The sequence below is a fragment of the Arctopsyche grandis genome, chromosome 5 (assembly GCF_051622035.1).
Source record: "Arctopsyche grandis isolate Sample6627 chromosome 5, ASM5162203v2, whole genome shotgun sequence".
Classification (NCBI taxonomy): Eukaryota; Metazoa; Arthropoda; class Insecta; order Trichoptera; family Hydropsychidae; genus Arctopsyche; species Arctopsyche grandis.
This window is the reverse complement of record NC_135359.1, coordinates 13522156-13547166: the sequence shown is the minus strand read 5'-3', so window position 1 is coordinate 13547166 and position 25011 is coordinate 13522156. Positions and strand designations below refer to the sequence as shown.

The 25011-nt window shown below is 32.6% G+C and overlaps 1 protein-coding gene across 1 annotated transcript in view; it reads right to left on the bottom strand.

Moving 5' to 3' along the window:
- VGlut (Vesicular glutamate transporter) overlaps positions 1-17342 on the bottom strand; it is a 37318-nt gene extending 19976 nt beyond the window's left edge. The window contains exon 1 of the mRNA XM_077431615.1: positions 17284-17342. Within this exon, the coding sequence (XP_077287741.1) occupies positions 17284-17342 (59 nt within the window). The remainder of the gene's footprint in view (positions 1-17283) is intronic.
- Positions 17343-25011: the final 7669 nt, after the last annotated feature.

Here is a 25011-nt window from a genome sequence, read left to right as displayed (position 1 = left end):
ATATACATATCTAACCGAATCCTAGTCTAGAATAGTACCTTTGAATATCGTTATTTTAAATTTGATGTCTTCATTTTTATTATTTTTCACTTCAAAATAATATTAAAAAAGCATATTAACACTTTAGGGGTTAACTGACATTTGCTTAATGGAGAAGAGGAAGAGTAGTGTGGGTAAGAATCCTTTTCAAGCTAGTGTCCAATCTTAAGTGAAGTAAGACAATGATTCAGCGCTACAGGTGATCCAGGTGTCATTCCTAATTTATGATAAAATAAAATGAAATACTACATTACTGTAATAATTTTTTTCAAATATTTTTTTATAGTTTAAATATACCTACATATGTACATACATACATATAAAGAAAATTTGATGAACAATTTTTTTTGCATATGGAATTTGTTTCAACATTTGAAAGTCAATTTTCGTGTCTTGTATTATATGTATGTACAAGCAATCGGGATGAATTTTTTACTTTATCTATATTAATATCAGGGGCGTCATTTGGGGGGGGGGAGGGCTGGGGTGGTCAGCCTCACCCCCCTAGATTTGAACAGGACTATTCACGTTGTTTAATGTATTATTATGAATTTCAATTAAAATACTAAGCCAACAAAAAAAGAATATTGAAATTCTTTAGAACACTGTCAGGTATAAACACTTCGATTTTTCCCAAAAAAAAAAGTTTTATCTCCCAAATATATTTTATTTTGTTTTTTGTCTTGTTTTGAACGATTCTCAGGAGATTATTTTGTAATTTATATACACAATTTTTTTTAATATCCAAAATACACCCTCCCTCTAGAAAGTCCCCCACCCTAGGAAAAGCTGAAATGACGCCACTGATAAATATATATAAAATAGATAAAGTTTTGTGATCTAAGTCGAGATTTTGACTGATTCGAATTCAGAATCGATCACTGATCACGTTTTCATGAACTAGAAAAAAAAGTGTGTGTGTATTAGCATGTGTATTTTGGGGATTTTTTGAACACCGTTAGTTCTATCGAACTGAAAATTGGAACCAGTTACTGAAATCCTTGAAATGAAATGTTTTAAGTTGACCGGAAATGGTACCTCCCCTTATAGGTGTCCTCTTTTTCTTAACTTTTTAAATTCAATTATCCTCGAAACCTCCCAGTGGATAAGACTCAAACTTAATATCGATATTATGTACATAATATCGGTGATCGTCACCGCATCGAATAGTTGAAAAATCGAAAATGTTCGTTTAACACGTACAGCCTCACTTAATTTGCGCGAGCAGGATACAGAAGAGGAACAGGCTTTTCCTCACGTATCCTACCCGCGCACATTAAGCAAGGCTGTACGACAAAAAGAGAGATAATTTCACCGCATGCCACTGATACATACATCTATATTATACATATATATGTACATAGTACCGTTTACCATGCATACGTTCTTTCGACTTAAGATCTTTCGATTTTCGATCTTTGCTTTCCGATATTTGCTTTTTCGATCTTTCGACCTTTCGATGCCGTGATGTAGACCCACATATATGATGGATTTCATACACTTATATTTTTTGAATATTTTTACCTCGACTGGAAGTAGTACTTTTACTTTAGAGAATCGAGGTTTTTTATGTTTTTCTCTGAAACCATTTAGTGTATTGAACTTATCTAGAAGTTTGTGTTTAATATCAAGTGATTTGGTGAACTCCCGTCAACCAGAAGTGGCAGTTTAAAGTGGATTTTTCTTCCAATATTTTTTTCGACCCATTAATTATGTGTGCTCTTCACAAGAAAATTCAAGTACAATTTTTTAATTAATGTGATTAAATTAAAAAAATATATATTAAATTGAATAAACCGGAAGTAGAATTATTTCGTCTTGACCACACGATTTTTTCCACACTACTGAACGTATCAAATTGAAAATTTATATTTGTATTATTTATGTACTAGATTAAAGTTGACAAGGTTTTGGCTAGAATTCGTAAACCGGAAGTAATATTTTTTTTAAAACATTATTTTATTTTGACCTCTTAAACTTCTTGATATTTTATGTTCATAATATTTATAGTGATGTTAAGTAATAAAAAAATTTTGAACAAAATCCAACTATCAGAAGTAGAACTTTTGTTTTATGTACATATCAGTGGCGGGCGGTGACTTTTCAAACAAGGGATGCTGTCCCTTGTTTGAAAAAAAAAACCGACCAATTTATTTTTTAAAATTTAATTTTATTCTTCGTTCCTTTTTACAAAATTCATCGATAACCGCATCATAGAATTTTTTATTGTTTTTTAAATTTGACATTATTTTCATTTCGATTGCAATTAAAGCAAGACCAGAGAGTCTTTCTTCACTTTGACTACTTCTGGTGAACGTTTTAATTCTTTTCATAGTCGAAAATGATCGTTCAGCCGATGCGCTCGTGGAAGGTATCGTACAAATTAATTGTATTAAACTAAATACTTGTTCCAAAACGTCTATTAGATCATCTTTCACAATTAATTCCTTTACGTCATTTATAGATTTCAAATGAAAATCTTGCGTTGAGTACATGTAAATTAATTCGCTTTTTAATTTCATAAAATCAAAGTATTTTCCATAAGTTAGGTGGAGTGATTTAAATAGGAAATCTGGAAAATTATTTTCATATTCTTTAAATTTTTTGACGTTAAAAAATTCGAGAAATTTTAAATTTTCGATATCTCGAAATCGATTGGTTGTATTTACTGAAAGAGTTTCTAAAATTTCAGAATAGTGAAGTTTATACGTTGTTTTCACATCTTCTTCACATTCAGCATATTTTCTTTTTCTATTAAAATTTTTAGTTATTACTTTGTTCCACAATGAATCAAAATCGTCTTTTTTGTTATCTAAATATTTTACAAATTTTTTAATTTCACTTACGCAATACGATATGTCAAAGGTTTTTTTTTGTAAAATTTCAAATAAAAAATCTGCCGAATTAAATATTGCAGAAAATAAATGCAAATTGAAATTGAATTCAAACTCTTTTAAATAACGATGAAGGACTTCAGCATTTATGACAGCATCAGTATCCCATTCGTCTTCGTCATTAATTATTTGATTAAATATTTCCATTAATTCTGTTTGATATTCTAATATCATATTTAAAATTTTGCTATTGTAGTTCCATCGTGTAGGGGCAGCAGTGGGAAATCGTTTTTTTATTTGACAATCGAGAAGGGAAATTCTTCTTGAAGACTTACAAAAAAAAGTTGAAAATGACAACATACGGCTGAAAAAACGTTTGCATCCGGATATATGTTTAACAGATTGCGACAAAACTAAATTCAATCTGTGAGCGTAACAATGGACAAATAAAGAATTAGGACAAATATCTCGAATTTTTCGTTGCACTCCATTATGCTCCCCGGACATTACAGCCGCTCCATCGTACGTTTGTGCAATTAATTTGTCCAAACAACCAAATTCTTCCAAGGTCTCACGTATGTGCTGAAAAAGAGCATTAGCTGTTCTATTGGGACTAACATCGACAAATCCAACAAATCTCTCCTGAATTTCATTATTTTCATCTACATATCTAAAAATAGTAGATAGCTGAGCTTTGCGACTTATATCTGTAGATTCGTCCACAATTATGGAAACAAATTTTGATGCACGTATTTCAGTTTTAATCTCATCTAGCAAGACTTTTGATATTGCGGATACCAAGTCATTTTGTATATGGTTCGATAGTCCAGTAAACACCGTAGAGTTATCTAAATGAGTTTTCAATTTTATGTCTGATTCACTCAACAGATACAGCAATTCAATATAATTCCCTCTATTTTCCGATTCCTGGTGCTCAAAATGTCCTCGTAAAGGTTGTTCTTGTTTTGCTAAAAAACAGATCGCGCTTATTAATTTCGACAAAATGTATCTATTTGCAGTAACTTCTTTGTTGTGCATTTCAATATTTGCTTTAAATTGAGCACTTAAAAAATTTTCTATACGAGGTCCCTTTCCAAATTTTTTAAATTGAGCAGAAGAACATATGTGAGCTTGAGAACATTCATGTCTCTTGCGCGATTTACTTAAATTGTTTAGGTCAGAAAATCCAAATTTACTCCAGACATTCACTTCTTGAGAAAATAAAATACATGGCCAACAGAATAATTTCGTTAAGTGAGCACATCCACAAATCCATGAAATTTTTTCGTATGTTTCTGTGTTAAAATACCTTTTAAATGTTTTTGTTTTAGACTGAATATTTAATATTGGTGTGGGTTTGGGGCTCTTAACAATAATCTCCTTTTCATTAAATGGGAGAGAAGCAAATCTTCTTTTCAGCACATTTTCAATTAAACAATTGCAATTATTATTGATCTCGACGACAAGTCCACTCTCATTGTTATTTTCGATATCCATATTAAAGGCAATAATGAAAACTCGTAAGTAGTGGAACAGTAAACTAAAAATAAAGTTAGACGAAACTAATTTAAATGAAAACTTAATTCAAAAGTAAAAAATAACCAACTTACAGTATAAATGATTAACTTCGTCTAAAGAAATGAATCGGCTAGCTTTTTGATAAATAACTTGGGGCGTAGCGTGCGGAAATATCGATCAACAGCGGCTTCCAAGTGAAACTCAATAGATAAGCAAACAGAGAAACCGAATCCACCGTAGAGGTTAAACAAGTGTCAACGCGTCCGCGCGAATAAGACAGCCTCATAGTGCGCATGCGCAAATGGGATCGGTCGCGACTCCGAATCCATGACGCGCGCGCACTTCACTCAGCGTCTACTCGCCAGCGTCACTCGCCTGTGGCCGGCCTATGCGAATGCGGCCTATGCGAATCCTTAATAAAAATTATCAAAAGATCCTATATAATGCATCATGTAACAAAAAACACGTGATATGTGAAATATATATCATATACTACATCATAATCACGTACATCACTAAGAATACATCGAAGCGAAATTCAAATATTTATTAAAAATACTCTTGGCTTTTTAAAGTTATAGGGGATGCGCCGCATCCACCGCATCCATGGACCGCACGCCACTGGTACATATGTATGTATGTTTTATGTACATCATAGTCGGTATGTGTGAACATGTATATGTACATACATACATGTTTTTCACTATCAAATTTTGTTTTTTATACTTCTTATATTCCTCAAATATATAGAAAAAGTCGTAGGTTAGCACATCTGATTTTTTTTTTATTATTTGGAGTTACAAGATTTTTTTACTAATTAAATCCGATAAATCTTTTTTGCGCCTTCATATTTAGATGAATACATGGTTTTAATTGATCTAAGGTAATACCATCTTTTGTATTATGAGATGTGCTGGTAGTTGGTCTCACTTTTTTAATATCGGCGATGTTGAATGCACAAGCTATGCACTAATAGACTTTGCCATCTATGCTGAAGTCTATCGATTTTCTCACACTTCAATCTCTAAAGATATGAGAGCTCATGAATATAATACTAAATAATATTTAAATATTTTATTGCAGCACAAATTTATGTAACTGAAATACATATTTCGTTTTAAGTTAAAAGCACGTGTTACATAATTTCCAAAATTTATATCTATTTACATATACATACATATGTATACTGCAAAAATGAGATTTATCAAACATTTGAAATTGTGATGGTGTTACACAAAAACACGAGAAAAATGTATACTTACTTTTAAACCCACAGAATCAATAGTCTATTTGGAAAATGAGGTTTTCTTATCAGTGAAATGGAGCTTTACTATCGTTTTTCACCACAATGGATGCTTTGTGAATGCATCTCAAAAGATCGGCCACCGCACAATTGAAAATAAAAGACGACGTAGGGTAAAAGTAACGTTATTGTTTGGTTCTTAGGCTTTGGCTCCTCCATTCACCGTAACCAGGGGAAGTTTCTTTGATTTCCACATTTGTAGAGCTTCAACAATCACGATAGGGTTGAGACCTCTCTCCGACAGCGACAAATATTTTCCTCGGATCGATTCAAAACAAACACTTCTCATATAAAATTTGCATCCGATTACGTAACATTTTTTTCGTTAGAATTTCAAAGAAGACATACGACACGTCCACGGCTAAGTACCCTTCAGCAGATATGAAATATGAAACAGTACAAAAGGGAAGGAGAGTACCGCCGATTTTTCAATAGCTGTCATATTGTAACAAGTCTTTAGGCAAAGTGAACAAGTCCCCCCCAGTATTATGTTATGTCTGTTATACATTTTCCGTTGTGAAAATCAAAGCCCTGTCCATAAAAAGGGCGAAAAATCCAAACGCGTGACGCTGAGCGAATCCATAAAAGGGGAAGGGATATATTTTAGCAACTTTCAAAAATGGGATACGGGTACATACAGCTTAGCAAAATTAATGTTGTGTAATGTCAACTCTCAATTCAAACAATTTATATAAAACGACGTGCGAATAAAATGCAATAGAAGTTTTGAAGCAAAATATGTGAAAAGTAAAGAATGTAGGGTTCATTATGATGCAAATATTATCACCCGGAAGGAGAAGAAGAATCGATCTTCCCCTCTGGATAACCACCACTTCCCGAATAAACTTGCGTACGGAATACTGAAAGCTTTTTCTTTTTTCCCATAGCGGCAACCACAGTGAAAACTCCGGAAACGCCTTCTGAAATAAGTGTTCGAGTAATTTTGCACCACTTTGCGCTGCCAATGCGAAATGCAAAATAAAAAAAATAAAACGACTATTGTTAAAATGCCTGATGAGTATACGGTAAGAGGGAGCGGAAAAGCCCTTTGTCGAAAAGGGTACTAAAAATCACATCACATTTTTTATACAACCGATGGGGATCGATAGTTGCGATTGAAATCTGTTTCCTCTGTACAAATCTCAACAAAACCACAATATTTTATTATGGTGTAATACATTTCAAAAAAACCACTATTTTGTATGGTTATATACATATGTACATATGTATGTATGTATATATGTATGATGAATCGAAAATAATGCTTTTAAAGTGATGAATTATCTGATGAATAAATTTGATCACATATGCATAAAAACATATGTGATAAAATCATATACATATACATATTTATGTTCAGCTTTAGTATTGATGTATATAAGTATGTATGTATGTACATATATGTACATGTAGGTATATAACTGATATAAAAAATACAATATCCATGCAGAGCATGACAAATATAGAAACTTTAGATGGCGGTGGCACTTTGAGTTTCCTTCCATCCCTTATGCATCCCTTCGCGTCGGCTCTAAAAGCCACGCTATTTTCATGTTCCTCTCGGCACAAATGGGAAACCCATTTAAATACTCAACTCAATTTCAATTCTACTCAATGCAAAGCTTTGTAAAATGTTTTAGACGGTGTTTACCCGGTGAATACATTACGGTTATATTATACACTGGGGAGAGTGAGAGAGAGCGATTTGTTCATAGGGTTCGACCGATCACAGAAGATTTCCAACAACATATTACGGGATTTGACTATAAAAACTTGATTGTCACTGCAATCTTAATAGCAAAATAATCTGGCAAAAATTGCAGATAAAACTTTTTTGCAAGAATAATTCAATTGCGATACAAATGGAGTGGGATGTGTAATATTATGTAATATAAACTTTTTAATGGAATGAGCAGTGCGATTAACATGCATTGTACTAGTATTTCGTCAGGATATAATTTGAATCCGAAAGGATCTGAAGACAATGTTCTTATTTACTGTTGTAGCTTTCCAGCTTTACTATTGCATTATCTAGATTAGATTTTCCTCTTTAACCTCTCCCCTTATTTTGTTTCGCTTACCATTGTTTTTATGCATTGTTTACAGAAATACGAATAAACACTGTACAAAATTGCTTGCAGATTTTTAATAAAGATTTTATCGATGGAATAAAATTGAAATGGTTGTTTGTGTATGTACATTCATACTGTAATCGCTTTAGCCGCTCCCGAATTGCTCCAGTAGGTATTTCCAGATTGAATTAGCGAAGTGGGGTGACTAATCAAATACAAAATTGAATCATATCATACTAAACGATATGTGACAGGGGCGTGTCTGGTCAAATTTATTGTATACGGGATTTTTATATGATTTTTTTTTCAAACGATATTGTCAACTTTTGAATTTTTAAAAGATTAAAAATGTTCCCTCGATGTGTACAACAAATGATGAGAAAGTAATGGGTGCACATTGTGCGGTGAGGTTCACGTACCGCCCTTGAACAATGGACCTATGCGAGACTGGCACTGGCTCGAATACAAGTCGCATAGAATTAATGTATTAAATTCTATCACAACATGTAGCATTTGTTTGATTTAAAAATATTAATAAAATTAATTTATGATGCCATTAATTTAGTTGATAGCATAATCCATTTAATACGAAATCATCATTGTGGTTCATGTTTGGATGAATATTATTTAAATTTATAGTCACATTTGTGAAATTATTTGTGTTATATCATCAACGGGCACTTAATGATTGGTTAGAAATTAAAAAAAAAAGATTCAAAATTAATTTCCATCTAAGAAATTTATTTTAAAAATTTGAATTTAAAAAATGAAAGTAATTTAGAGTGCACGAACGAGACAGCGAGTTGTTCGGTTTAGTTTTAATCATATTAATGGCTCCGCATGAGTACATGAGACTAGAAACCACCAGTAGGGACAATGCAGAACAACCCCTTACACTTCGTCGTTTATTCCCGGTACGATCAGCATTTTCCTCAACTATCATGCACATTCCGATTTCCACACATACTCCCGGAAAATTCTAATAATATTTTCGCCAAATTTGAAGCAAGGATAATATGAAGATGAATTTTCGAGTGAATGTTGTCGAAAGTTGAAATTTAATAAAAGAGAAAAAATTGGCGTATTATCGACCGCATTATTATTATTAATAAGGATTAGCGTCCAGAAAAGTTTGGGGTTCTCGGCTTCGGTGTAAAATAAAATGTGAAATATTCCCGCTGCGAGGGAGTCGCTCGGGGGATCCCTGGACAGATTATGTTTTCGCCGTGTAGGCAAAAAAGGGGATTAGCGGGAGAGAAAACAGATTTATGAGATCAGTAACTGAAGACGCTGAACGATGCAAATATACGCGAGACGAGTAATTGTGCACCCCACCAATCGTGTAAGATATATTTACAGTGTCGTTGAGACATGATTCCATTATCAGATGTTTTATTGCTCTGCAAGATTTCAGTTTAACAAAAAACGAAAATTTCATCCCACGGATCGTTACAACTTTCCCACATGTATCATATTATATGTAGATACTTTAGAAATATCTTTCAAATATATACGTTGAATGTTTATAAAAGCGATCGAGTATTTCCAAAGTCGCCCCCCCCCCCACTGTCCCGTTGCCTCCCTCTGCAGTGGAGCTCTGATTGAATTTCCGGTTCATGTAATAACTATCTACGTAGGCAAAGGCTGATGGCATTATTGTGCATATCAATTGGAACTCAATAAATCTCTTTGAGGATAAGGGCGTGCACGTATCGAAATATTGCGAGTCTTGCACACAAAACACATTCATTACTGTCAGTGGATTCAATCAGCGCGTTCACAATAGCATCGATGGACTGCTCGATTCGTTGAATATGTTCAAGATGTGATATTATTGTATGAAAATAAAAGCGGAGAAGACGCCGATGAAAAGAAGAAATTGGAAATTGTGAGACAATTATCGGTCGATTTATCTTCGGCTGCTTATCATCGTCCTTCCCGTCCATTAAGCCGGAACGATTTTGGGGGAGAAAAGCCACCCCTGCAAAAGGCGACACGGAACACCATCTAGCGGCCGGCGACCGGAAGCTGCCTGCTAAGGGTGGCGCCCACGAGAAATCGCACAAAACTCGCACAAGACAAAAAAGCTTGATAGAGAAGGGTTTGAATACGAACTATATTTATGTAATTATATGAATGTATGTATTTGAGTGCATCAATAAATAAACGGAAATACAAAATAAAATATGTATTCTTTCGGCAATTTAAAACAATATTTTTAACTATAATAAAATGAAATATTTTCTCACATTCTCTAAAAAAATCTAAATTTAAAGAAGATAATGCTTTGCGATTTTTAATTTACCCGTAGTAATTTTTACGATTTTTTTGATTTTTATAACCAATAAATAACATTTCAAGTTTGCTTAAAACGTGATTTTACTATAGACATATTATAGTTAGGTATATAATGTTAAATATTTATATATTTATATGTTCTATTATTTTTTAAAATTTTCATCTTCCCAAACAGCACCAAGGAAGTCGGCTAGTTATTTACGTCAATTTAAAAAAAAACACACACTATCGATAGTTTTAAACGAACATACGCTATCTACTCGTACATAGTTTTCACCTCAAGGAGACGTGTTTTAAAAATTCTATTGCGCAGATTTGAGAGTATTCATGAAAAAAATACGTATTTTATATTAATACATAAACGGTAAAATTCTGCTGAAGTGAAATTTGTTGAATTTAATATAGAAAGTTTAGAAGGTGTATACAAGTATATGAATACAACTATGTATGTATGAGCAATTTCTTTGCTCATGCATGCAAATATATAAAAGCGCAGCAGAAGCACACTACATACTAGTAAATATTTAAATTGCTTCGACCATCTTACAAGTATCGACTTATTTTTCAAAAGACGCAATATCGCCAGAGCGATGTAATGGAATGCAATACTTCAAGTACTAACATATAATAATCCCTCTACAGCGAAACAAAGACAGGGAATTGAAACTCCGACGGGCACGAGATGAGTACTTTCGAATAGGTATAGTAGGTACCAGGCGCTAAAAAGTTTCGGGGGCGAGAGCAATATTGCTACGCGGCGAGAGCTCCAGCAAATATTTGAACTAGGAAAACCCCGATAGGCATTAGATGCTGCGCACACATCGATCCATATCGCGCCTGTGTCAATAGCTGGGCCGCCTAATAACGAGAGACGCTACTCTATTTGACGACCAGAGGGCACATCAAATGGGTGGGACGGGGGTGGGTACCCCTCCCCCTGCTTGCAAATATTAACAATCGATATGTATGCTAATGGTCGCCTGCTAGTCGCTGGATGCATTCGGAATCTGGAGTCGGCGCCTGTCGTCCTTGACCCGGGTCGATGTGATCGATACGGCGGCTTCGGGATTCCGTCGGAAAGGGGGATTCCCCCGTATATATATTCTCTGGCGAGATGACGATATAAGTTTGCACGATAAAAATATTAGTGGGGTGCATTTGGCGCCCCGTCGGCGCCGGGCAAGGCGCCACGACGCTCCCGGGCGACGTCTGATTTATCTGCCACCGTCGGCGGGGATGCTGCACCGACGACAATTGATTCCAAGGACTGGGAGATTCGTTTTCGGGTCGTAAATGCTCGGTCGTAAAGTGACGTTAATTTGGAATGTTGTATGTTCGGCCATATGAAATTTGCGAGTGGATGCGCAATATTTTTGTATTATAATTTGTTTTTGTCCTTTAATTTGTCAGTGTTTTTTGACAATTGTTGTACTCTTCAGTTGGAAATAAACTTATATAAATATGTGGAAATAAACTTATATATAAAATTAAATAAATATGTGGCCTTCAAAAGTTTTTGAGTGAATTTGACAGAATTAAAAATCCCTGTACCTTTGATAATGCATTTTGACATATGTATATATTTGTACATAAATTTCATTGGGAATAAATTATTTAATTAAATTAACAAATATGTATGTACATACATATGTCGAATGAATAATTTCCAGTTATTATGATAAAGCAATATCGTATTTCAGTGAAAAAACATTTTTTCGATTTTATTCTAAAAATTAACTTAAAATTATCGTTTTTTTACTATTTTTTAGAATGAAATATTTTTTTTCACCAAAATTACTTTTATGTATGTTAAGCTTTCATAATAGCCATAATCAATTTTTATATTTAAAATTAAATTCCATATAAGCACCGAAGAAATGGAGGAAAGCAAGTGTTATGGCTTGAAATATAAGGGATTGAATTGGAATACGAGGAGCTTAAGAGCTTTTCCGCTAGAATCATGACTAACGCGTTTCGCTTGGAGCTGCATAGAGTGGAGATTCTTTTAGATAGGGTTATATGTATGTATATTACATATGTACAAGGACGTCCATTACTGGTAAACCAGTAAATGACCCAACAAATAGCTAGGTAATTTATCGGTATAATTCTTACTTTTACCGGTAAATCAACAAATGTTCGCTGCGTTTTATCACACTCTTTTAATTTATCTTCTGACAACATCGGTTCGACCCAGTACTTTGCCCAAGAGAAAAAATACACAATAATGAAAATAATAGAAATTTTACCATGGATTTACAAGGAAAATGTAGTAAATCTATCAGTTTCAGTAAAGTAAAGTAGTGCCATATATGACTAAATGTGTGTTATCAGTAAAAGAAAGGCTTCAGTTAGTTGTTAGAAATACAACTGAAATCAGTTTGGGGAAGGAACATACCGAGAAGAAAAAGAAACAAAGAAATCGCGAGAAAGGTATTTGTTTTTTTGATGAAATGAAATTACACTGAAAAAAATTAGATTCCAACTATCGGATGATAGTGTAAATACATTCTGATATCTTTGGTGTTATGCTTTTAAACGACGAATAAAAAATAAATTTTAGTCCTTACAGAAATCGTAATTTATAAAACTTACCATTACCACTCATGCCTTTTTTTTGTACAAATATGTATAATGTATAATGTTTATTATCGTTTGGTTAAATATATTTAGTACAAAAAAATAGTTTATTTATGAGATTGAAAAATCCGGTTATTTACTGGTAATCAGGTAATTGGTTTAAAAATTACGCTAAATTGGACTCCTTACGTATAATATATGTATGTAATTATAAAACAAATAAATCAAAGTTACAAATCAAGCCTAATTCAACGATTTGTCGATTTGATTGAGTTAAAGTTTTCTACACATATTGACATATGTGTTAAATTAACTGATATAAATTAGGTAAAACTTTCGAACTACGCAGCTTTATTGAACTTTGATTACAACTACGAATTTAATTACAATGGCAATTTGTCTTTGAACCATTAAATCCTAAAAGAAAACTATTGATTTCTGTTCTACAATTTCCTTTTAATAAACAATTGAATCAGTGTTAGCTTGCCGTATTTCTAAATAATAACTGTATCAAATACTAATATATTAATATGTTAAATTGTTTATGTAATATTTGTGTGTGAGTATTTTTCGATAGTTTTTTTAAAATAATTTTTCTCCCATCGATCTTTAACATTGGACAGTGAATTACAATATAAAAAATAATACTATTCACGAAATATCTACAGATGTATATAGTACGTACATAATATATAAATATGTAGATGCGGATTAATTACACAAGTCCTTTGACCAAGCTATGCATTTCCCCGTGTTCATAATGGCTGCTAAGCTCCTTTCATGAAAGCTGGTCTGTGTGGTTTTCAAAGTCACTTTCAAGTTTTAATTAATTCCGCCCAAATGTATCAGATTTCATTAACGAACGGCACACGATAGTCTTCATTGGTTTCCCAAAATATAATTATCTATCGCCATTAAAAAAAATGTGCATACACATACATACATTATGTGTAGCATTGTAGCAATTTATCTATTTGCGACACTTGCGTTACCCTTTCTGTGACAATTACAATGGATGGCCAATTGCTTAACATTCGTGTGGGGGAGCAATATTCAAATAGCCAAAATAATTATTCGGAGTGCTAAGCGACCGCTTCATTATGTATTCCTACATACATATATTTGTACATACATATAGCTAGGGAATTTATTAAAGTATTGACCACTTACTTCTTCTATCTCAATATGATGATATATGTATTTATGTGCGTTTTATTAAATACGTTTTTATATTTATTTCAAATTAAATTTATATAAATATATGTACGAAATATATATTAGAATGACGGCCATAGTATGTATAGATTATGAACATACATATAACTTGATGAAAATACTTATTAATGAGGCTTTGGTTGCGAGTTAATACCCATAAAGGGATTGGTAATTTATATAGGCTTTGTGACGAGCATGAGAACAAATGAAAGGGCGGGCGTCTGGTTTACGTAAATAATTAATCATATTAGAAAATACGTTCGTTTAATACACGATAGTATATATTATATGTATGTATGTGTGTGTGATTAACTTTTCGATAAATCGTATTGTGTTACTATTGCTCTGATGGGAATGGCCATTAGTTGATTGCGAATCTGTTGAAACGTTGAAACAAAAGATTTCACGACAGTTACCCCTGATGAAGACTGATGACAATGGTTGCAACACAACGATAATTATACCGGACAGGTTCTCTGAGAGAAAGGAGAGTCGTCAAAATTTGAAGGGGACCCCTTCCCGCTTCCAATATGGGAGCTTAAAGCTTTTAAATGGGTGGGGAAGCTTCCACTGCTAATGGCCTGATTAAGAGATTGATAGTACTTAACTGGATTTGCTCGAAAGATAATATCCTCTCACAATATAGAGCTCAGAACGTACACGCGAGGACTCGAGTATTTCGCAAACATGATGAATATATACTTGAGTTTTCTTTCATGATGAGAATCCCGTTGTTAGTAGTTGATGATGATCAAAACTGAAGTATAATCTGTATTTATTCAACGCTAATTGATAGTATTCTTTGTCTTGTTTTATTTTTTAAGAGCTTTAAAACATACGTATAATAAGTTATGCCTCAATAAATTTTCTTTAAATAAAATGTTGTCGAAATAAAAGGAATTAAAGGCATTCTTGATGTATTTTATAATTTTGGATTTTAAAAAAGGTCCTTTTATTTAACGATTTTCTTAAAGAAAAAAATTATTCAACAGCATGAAAAATAAAGCCGTACTCCATTAACGGACCCGTTAGCGAGTACAATGATAAAGTTTACTTAGGTCGTACCTACTTTAATCCCCGCAAAGGAAATTATTACGTAGTATAAAACATCAAATTTTTTTATTTCAAAATTATTAGTAAAATAAACGAAAAATGAACATTTTGAATATTAAAACAAAATAAACTTTAATTCAAATTCCTTCAAGTTGATGTATACATCTATATATGTATGTATGTGCGGTCATCATTATTTTTCAAAGTTTGTTTGATGCGGCAAAAAGCTTTTAGGGTGGTAACTCAATTTCACGCGTAGTGCGTAGAGAAAATATGATTTCGCTTCACAGAGTTAACCACTGTGAATATCGCAAGATAACCAATAGCTTTAGCTAGCTATGATATCGCGGACTTTTTAGCTATTAATTTGGATCATTTATTATAAATGTCGAAGGTGACTACCATAAAAATGCTAACTTTGCATGATCGATGTCTGCTCCGTATTTTTCGCGTGAAATTTAGTACTTAGGATATTAAAATTTATATGTTTGATGACAAGATGTTTAATGAAAATCCGATGGTTAGGCAAAAATTAATTTTCCCAGGCCCAAGCCCCGCCATGTTTTCCCAAGCCATTAGTAGAATTATTTTATGTGATACTGTGAAAAATATTGGGTGCACTGCAATTTCTAAAACCCGCTTTTGGGAATATCTATTACAGCAATTTCGATAACCTTCAATAATTAAAATTTTAAAAAGTATTACGAAGTGGGTAGATAAAAAACTTTCATTTTTCCGAGGTGAAAATATTATCTTAATTTAAAAAACAGTTTCTTAATATAGAAACAGATTGAAAAATCATCCCAACATGACGATCTGGGAGCTGCTCTTCAGTAAAGCTATAAAGAGGCTGAAGAAAAAGGACCCCCTGGATGTGGACCTCTATCAGGAGAAGTACCAATAGGTACTTCACCCTCCAGCTAAGAGGAGTGAAAAAGGAAAAGAAAATAATTTGCCGAATGTCATAAAGAGGACAGATTAAAGAGGCATCATTAATAATAAAAAATATCATTAAATTAAAACGAAATATATTTAATGACTGTAATTCTCAATAATAATTATTATAATATATAATCAATTATAATACGTTGAAAAGCAAGAAAATTTCATATATTTTCATATATTGAAATTAAAAATCAATCTTTATAGACGACTAAATTGTCCCATCGAAAAGTAATGAGCATTCTTTATGTTTAAGTGCTTTATTTTTTTGAATATTTTATGTACAATTCAAGTTAACAAAATAATTCATACCAATTCAAACAAAGCTTCTAAAATTCACAGCTACATATATGTATATAATATGTACCAGTGGCGTGCCGTGACATTTTCGCTGTTTTTGTCGCAGTCTTATTTACGTAAGCGCGAGTTGAATACAGGGGACTAGGTGTCGTCATACCGAGTCCCCTTGTATTCTGCCAGCACAGACGTAACCAAGGTTGTGCGACAAAAACAAGAATAATTCTACCGCACGCAACTGATATGTATGTATATACATATGTACATAAATGAATCTATAGATTGTACTATGTATTATTTAAAAATATGTATGCATTAAATTAAAAAAGAAATTATTAATAAATTTTATAATTGTAAATCTATAGATCATTGGACTAAAGTAATAATATTCGTACCTAGTGATTCGAGAAAAATCTAAGCGGTGGTGGAAGGCGGGTGGAAAAGAAGGGCCGGAAGAAATGATGACATAAATCCGGGATAATGTCTGTTTGTTATCAGCGCGGTGCAGTCAACAGTAAAAGAGGGATCAGTTCTGAACGCTTGTTAAAAGGGAGCGGCAAAGCGGGGGCGAAACGTTTTTCTCATCTTTACAAGCTCGCCAAATGTGCGCCATCGAAAAGGATTTGAGAACCAGCTGAGGGCCCACAAGTGGATATAGGCACGAGAAATTACTCTACCTTTGCAATTCCAAAGATATTTGTATATGTACCTGCATAATATGTACTCGTACTTCTTGTATGTATACAAGTACTTATGTATGTATTTATATATATGTACGTGAAGATTTTTATATTTTGAATAATCATCTGTATGTATATATGTATGTTAACTATGTATGTCTGATGTACAAAATTATGTACATAAAAGTGTCTTTTCAATTGCGTTTTAAACGATGAATTTTTTCAAAAACAAAAGTGATCTACATACATAGTTCAAAAGGTCGATAGCTACAATTTGCGACTTTCCTTTGCATAACGGAAAAGCATATCATATGGATAAGAATATCATTTTTTTTTATTTATGAATTAGATACTATAAAATTGCTCAAAATTCAAAATCGATTCATTTTTATATACACGGGAAAAGCATTCAAACTTTTTGGGAAATTTTAAATGAAATATAAATAACTTACCGACTGAAGACTCCTGATGCCCTGTCTTTAAATGCCCCCAGAGCCCCTAGTCCCGGCATGGTGCTTTTTCTTCAAGTTCTTGCTATATTCATCTTAATATCACAATCATCTGAAAAAAATTAAATTGTTTGACTATCAAATTGAAACAAATTAAATGTATTTGTATGTATGTGTATAATTTTTTTAAAATCAATTAAGCTCCACCGATTTATGTATTAACATATTTCTCGTGATTGAATATAGCAAATATTGATTTTCTTCAGTAATTTTTCAAAGGATATAAATTTTTTCGTGATGGTACAAATGTCGTCGGTTGCGGTCGAACGAATTTAAAATTCTCAGCACGTCTCCTTCATTATTCATCGATATTCATTCATCTCTTCGAAAATATTTTCATTTTACCCATATTTACCGAGACTTTGATTGATAAAATCAAGTATTATAAATACGTACATTTTAATACTTTATTTTATCAGTTGTAATTTGACTTCTAATAATCATTACGTAGTACAATATTTGAAGAATTGAATGTATTCCAATTTGAAACAAATGTAGTAAAAGAATGCTAGATTGCAGTTGAAAATTTTCTAATCCTTATATTCTAACTAGAAAAAGAATTCTAATAAGAACAAAGAAAATTCATGGAAATTAAATTAAAAGCTAATTTCGACTATTGGAATTTTCCGGAAAATGGTAGACAATAATCACGTTCAAAATAAATTTTTGGTATTCATCGCGTATGTACTTTCAAACTATTGCCAATTTAATCAGTGCATCGTATAAATATGTTCATAGAAATTTTCTATGAATGTTTTGTTATAGCTATTGCCGTTTTACCTACGTTTTATTTGAAAATATTTAAATATTATGTTCTTCCAAAAATTTTCGCTTGATCCAATTAATTAAATGATACAAAGCCTAAAATTATACATAATTAAGTAAAAAATCAGTGTTTAAAATTATAGTAAATTTAAATTTATATGCCAAAAATTGGTTTTATAATAATGCATTCAGATTTAATTAAAATTTTTGTACAATCATATTTAATCACAGTTATATAATATTGAACCAAATTTAAATTGTACAAGAGTGGATAATCATTACATTACATAACACAACCTTCAAATTTTAATTTACTATTTAAAGAAAATGATAACGAAAATATACAATATTGTTTATTGAAACGAGTATATTTTAAACAAAAAGGTATATTCTATTTAAATGTATTATATTTTACTAAATGTATTCAGTATGACAACGAAACACGGCACGATCAATATCCGAAAAGAGGTACCCCGACATTAAAGCACCCATACCCACAAGTGTGGCATACTAACGATGCACGTACCGTACCAGTTCATCAACGTATACGTGAACAATGGGGAAATTGGAATCGGAAAATTTCCCAGTGAAAACGCAGTTGTTTCTTGGCGATTTTTCGGCGACGAGTTTAGGGGATTGGTCGAGAACGAGATCAAAGTTAATAAAATGTTTAAACAATGGAATTGTAGAGGCAAAAGTGTGGTCTTACAGTGGGGTTGCGGGGAGCGGCCGGGCTCGTCTGCGGCAGTGGCGGGTCTCGCCAACCGCCATTGGCCGCCCCCGCCGCCCCCGCAAACCGCCCCAGCCAATAGGCGCGCGCGCTTTGCCAAGTAGGCGGGGTCTGCCCACCGACACCCGCCTACCCCACCCACCCCACCCACCGTTGCCCCAAATTTTACAGCCCGTACGAATTCGTGACGAGCTTCAGAGCTTTCGTTGCGTAATCTCTTGCCTAATATTTTTTCAATTTTCCAGACTCGCCGGCTGAAAAAACTTTTCCGATTTTATGCTGGCTGTGTGAAAAAATTCTATGTACTTATTACGTTTTATTTCATAGAAAATTCCGCTCAAAGAAAGCATGCGAATTAGCTGACTGTATGTGAAAAGTAATTTCACCGATGCTTCAGAGCGTTTTCATAATGGCGCTAATTCTTTTCTGAAGAATTTGTGTGTAATTCTTTCAAAACGAAACAGCTCAAAATTTTGTGCGATTTCTTCGTGAGATTGGTTTCGCTGAATTTATATTCATATTGAAATGAATTATTCTGATTGGCATGAATTTCAAGAACGAACGTACATATATGTATGTAATGACTAAAAATTGAATTATATAATATATTCAAACAATATATAATATGTAATACACGATTATAAAACTAGCTAGCAATTGAGCGTTTCAGTATCAAAGTTATTTTATTTTATTCCAAAATGGCAAATAGTAAATTAATGAAAAATATTAAAATTTTCATTTTCATGAAAAAACTGTAGAATGGAATTTTGATTTTAATTGAAAGCAATTATTAGAGCTTGCGAATTATAAAAAAAAATCAGGAGACGGCTAATTATTTAATGTACTATTTATTTTAAATTGGAGTTAGCCCTCCTGTAAGTTTGCTGAATAGATTCACCGAAAATGTGGAATGAATATAAAAAAATGCAGAAAATAAGGAAAAACGTAGGACAGCGTTTTATCTTATATCATGTTTTTTTTTTTACAATTTTATCCTTTTTTAGCCATTTTACTTTCTTTCCATTTTCTTGCTTTTACAGAAATCTATAGCGCATTATTGGATGGTAGACTGTATCTATGTACATTAGCCAGAGCAAAAAATGCTGATTTCCTTCGATGGACCTAGTGGAAAATTTGTCATATCAAGGAAACGATAAATAAAAAATGTCCGGTTGAAGGCACAGGACATTGTTTAACATTGATGAGTTTTTCTATTTAATGTTTAGTTGATATGACGTAAATTTTCCTCTAGATCCATCGATGAAAATCCAAAATTAGAGTTTTTCGCTCCGGCTTAATGTAGTTATGTATAAACATATTTACACATATGAGCCGTTATATTAGTAAGTGCCGGAATTCCAATTTTCAGTTCCAAAAAGACTATTTCTGTTTGGTTTAATTCACTAGGTGCTTTAATTCGATAAGACCAGAATCTCGGAAAAACAGAATACAGGCCGCCAGTATTTTAAAATGTTGTTAAACGCAAAACATTATATTTAGTGTTTTGCGAGATATTTCTCGAAATGAAGAAAATTGGACTCTTGGCACTTTTAAATATAACGGCTCATATATGATTTTATTGATTAAAAGTTATATAATGAAGGATAATAATTTCTTTAGTTATAAAAAAAACTGATTAGTATATTCATATGTATGTACATATATATAAATTATTATTTTCATCATTTAAGGATATTCTGAGCGAATTTTGTCTCTGGGCCAATTCTACATATAGTACATGTGATATTATGAATTTTGACTGACAATATAAAATAAATTTCAGAAATTTGCAGGAAAATATATTACACTTTTATATACTATACTATGTAGATGTTAAATTGTGGAGGAGTACCTTCAGCTGAACTAAACATGGCCGCGTGTAGTCAGGCGTGCAGACTTCATTTATGAAAGTCGGGTCCGTGAAATTAAATTTTCATAGGGCAATAAATTTCAGCTTAGAGCCCTCTCAATTCTACCAGGAAAATTCAAAGTGATAGAAATATTCATATCGTAAACGGTATATAAAAATGTCGCTATGTTCCGATAAATTATATTATATAAGAAATATCTATGCTTTATATAATAATATAAAATAGCAACATCACTTTTGAAAAATGTAATATTCGAGTACATTGTCAATATAACAATATTGTATGTATGTATGTATATGTAAATAAAGAAAAATATGTAGATATTTGATTTTTATCGTCGATTTCCCAAGAGTCGAATTGAGATAACGAAAAACCTCCCTCTCTATTCAGGTGGAAAAACAATCGAGATAAAAGCTACGATACAAAAAAAATTGAATTATATAATATTTTTTTACAAAAGAAAAACCATATATGTATATGTATAATATGTAGGTATTATTATATGTGCATGTATGTTAGTACATGTGTATATGAAGAGTACATATGTACATACATACTACATACATATGTACGTTGGTAGACAAGGTGATGACTTTACAATTTGAATTCTAGCCAGCAAGCACACTACATTAGTTTCAATTGACTTCACATTCAGGGAATTAATTTCCAATGCGGCTGGGGTGGCTAGGGAGCCGCCTACCTAGATCAAGGTACTTGATGGGTTGCTAGGAGACCCAACTTTGAAGAGCTAATAACTTGTATTTGTAAAGGTGGGAGATGCTTCGGGTAGGGTTGGCAGCTCAGGCAAAATATTGAATCTTGAAAAAAAAATCAGGGGAAATTGTACGTGGGGTACGTTTAATGAAAAGCTTTCACGTCTACAGACACGTGGCTCAGTAATGGTAACGACACGCTTCAACAGCTACAATCATAGTCAATATTTATTTGTATATGAGATATTTAGCAAATACAAAACGGGGTACATGAAAATCTCTCATCTAATCATTTTCTTGAAACTTGAATTGATAAAATCTTTGAATAAATTTTCGTACAAAAATTTTGCCTCTTTTAGATAAATATTCAGGAGGCGTACAAAAGATCATCGATCGCTGTGTTTCTGCCCGCCTCTTGTGAAAATAAAAAGGGATACTTAATAATCACTTGAAGCATCTATGTATACAAGGAAACCGAGTACGTACCATATACCCGTTCGAATAAGAATACCTTAGGTTTATAATAAAACAGTGATATATAAAATAATTCAGTACATAAATTGGTCAATTATCAAATGAAAAATATCGTTTAAATTTCTTGTTTCGATTTCAAAAATATTTAAAATCTTAAGATGATTGATTTAATCTTAACTTTAGATTTCAGAATATAGTAATATTTATTTAGGGTTTATGAAACTTTGTAAAATTTTGCAGATAGTTGTAGTAGATAGATAGTAATGATATACATGAATACAATAAAAAAATTTCTTTCAAAAAAAAAAGAAAATGAACTGATTTCCAAACGCTATGAATTTTAAGGTAGATTACGTTCCCTTCCCTTAATTACAATAACTACGCCAAAATTAAGACAGTTTTCTTTAAAACAAAATTGACAGGATTTAAACTGAGCTAAAAACAATTTTTAAACAATTGTAATTAAGTGCAATCTAATAAATGAAATGGTCTAAATTTAATTTTAAAATAAATAAATATATAAAACACTAACTTATTAACAGTCCTCCCCTCCCCCCCCCCCTTCCTTGTAATCTGACGACTCGTCGATTCAATACATAAAATCCTTCTTATTTAAAATTCGAACTAAATTTGTTTCCATGAGTGTAATATTTTTATGGTTAAAAACTTTTTAAAACTTTTTGTTGTGATTTCATTTTGAATGTTTTTACTTTATGTACTTTTTACTTTTTTACTTTTTTACTATTTTACTTTTTACTTTATGTTTTTACTCTATGTACGTAGTAACAGTAGAAAGACAAAAAATATGAATATAAAAATATAATACCAATTAAAGTCTATTAAAACTCAACATGAAGCATATTTCTACAGATTCTTTTTTGAGATTCATGCGACGATCGGTAATTTTAATGAAATTGGATTTGTTTGTTGTTTTTTTCTGGTTCGCATTAATGATACCTGTGATCGTAGTTTGAAGGGTATTAGTACTTGAGGAAGGCTTGGAAGCTGCCTTCTGATGATTATTTGTGGCTAAATGTTTTTCCGCCTAGTCCTTTTTTTCCAGGCTACTCTACAATTACAATGCTGGCATATTAGAATATAAGCATCGTTTATATATAATCCCTGTGCTTTGTATGTCCCCGCTCTATCTTGAATAGTTAGGAATAGAATATTTCCATTTTTTTGCAAAACTTGACCGCTAACCTATGCTCACCAACATACATTAAATGTTATTAATACAGAACAACAAAACTTTGACAATTATCAAAACTTACCGGAACTTCGAAAGCAAACAAACAAGTGGTGTAGCTAACGGAATGATACGACCATAACCCTAAAGAGATTGACCGTAGACAAAGGCCATAGACCATAGACAAAAAGTTAATTTTACATTTTTTTTATTATTAGCATATGTATATTCGCATATTTTACGAATTTAGCATCTATTAGCATTAATAGCAAAATGCCCAAAATACGTGTCTCTAGTCATGGCCCACACATCCCAAGCCAGGCCCCTGGGATAGCATGCTTAAGCCCCCCCCCCCACAAAAAAATGTTGCAAAATTGAAATTAAAAATCATTTCATAAATATTTTTCACAATACACATTCAGGAGTAATAAGATTGAGGATCACCTGATAAATGATAACATATGTATGTATACCTATTTAAGTTTCAAATAAAAGTCATAGTGTAATTACCACTAACACGAAAACCATGTGAAATGCAAAGGAGGTATGTAAAAAATAATAGCGAAGGTATCACCGACAAGTTACTACTTGAACATAACTACGAAGTACGAAGATGAAAGACACTTTTCAATTTCGTAGCAAATTAAAAAATATATATATATATATATCTCGGTGCTGGGCCCCCTTGCGACCCGGGCTCCCGGGCTAGAGCCATAGCTGTCCCCTCGATGCCCGGGCCATGTCGTTCGTCCTATCGAACTGAAAATTAGTATCGGTTACTGAAATTCGTTTTTAAGTTGTTCAGAAATGGTACCTCCCCTTATAGGTATTCTATATATAGGTATCATTTCTTAAGTTTTTTAATTCGATTATCTCCCAAACCACTAACCAAATCGGACTGATTTTTAAATGTAATAGAAATTATAAATTTTTTATACCTTTATATTTTTTAAATATTTTTACCTCAACCGGAAGTAGAACTTTTACTCTAGAGAATCGAGGTTTATGTTTTTCTCTGAGACCTTTTGGTTTATTAAACTGAAATTTAATATCTAAAATTTAAACTCAATACCAAGTTATATTTAAAATTAAAAGAGCATTCGTCAACCGAAAGTGGCAGTTTACTCTTGTTCGATTTTCCTTCCACAATTTTTTTCGACCCCTTAAACATATGTACTCGTCACGAGAAAATTCAAGTATAATCCTTGTATAGTGTGATAGCCAAAATAAAAAATAAAAATAAAAAAAATAAAAAAAAAAAATAAAAAAAAAATCATAAAATTTAATAAAACGGGTATGGGATTTTTTGGGATAGAAAAATCAAAAATGTTGTAACCACACGATTTTTTCCACATCCCTGAACGTATCAAGCTGGAAATTTATATTTGTATTCTTTTTATTACAGAAAGGCTGAAGAATATCCTCGACGAGAACCAACCTATAGAGCAGGCAGGGTTTAGGGCAAATTTCAGCACAATGGACCACCTCCAAGTAGTTGGCAAACTAATCGAGCGCGCCAACGAATATCAACGGCCATTGTGCCTAGGTTTCGTCGATTATGAGAAAGCCTTCGATACAGTTAGTCATAATGCAGTACTTAACGCTCTAAAAACACAGGGGAGTGCCGGAACCCTATGTGGGACTGTTAGCTGCAATATATAAGAATGCCACAGCTTCGGTTAAAATTTTTTCAGGTACAGATAGATTTAGCATAGGAAAAGGAGTAAGACAAGGAGATACAATCTCGCCCAAGTTATTCAATGCGGTGCTTGAGGGAGTTTTCAGGAACATGGATTGGGATACAGCCGGAGTAAGCATCAATAATCGCTTCTTGAGTCACCTTCGGTTCGCAGACGGTATAGTTTTAGTAGTTCGTGATTCAGCTGACCTACTTATCAGACTAACACAGCTGGACAGGGAAAGTAGAAA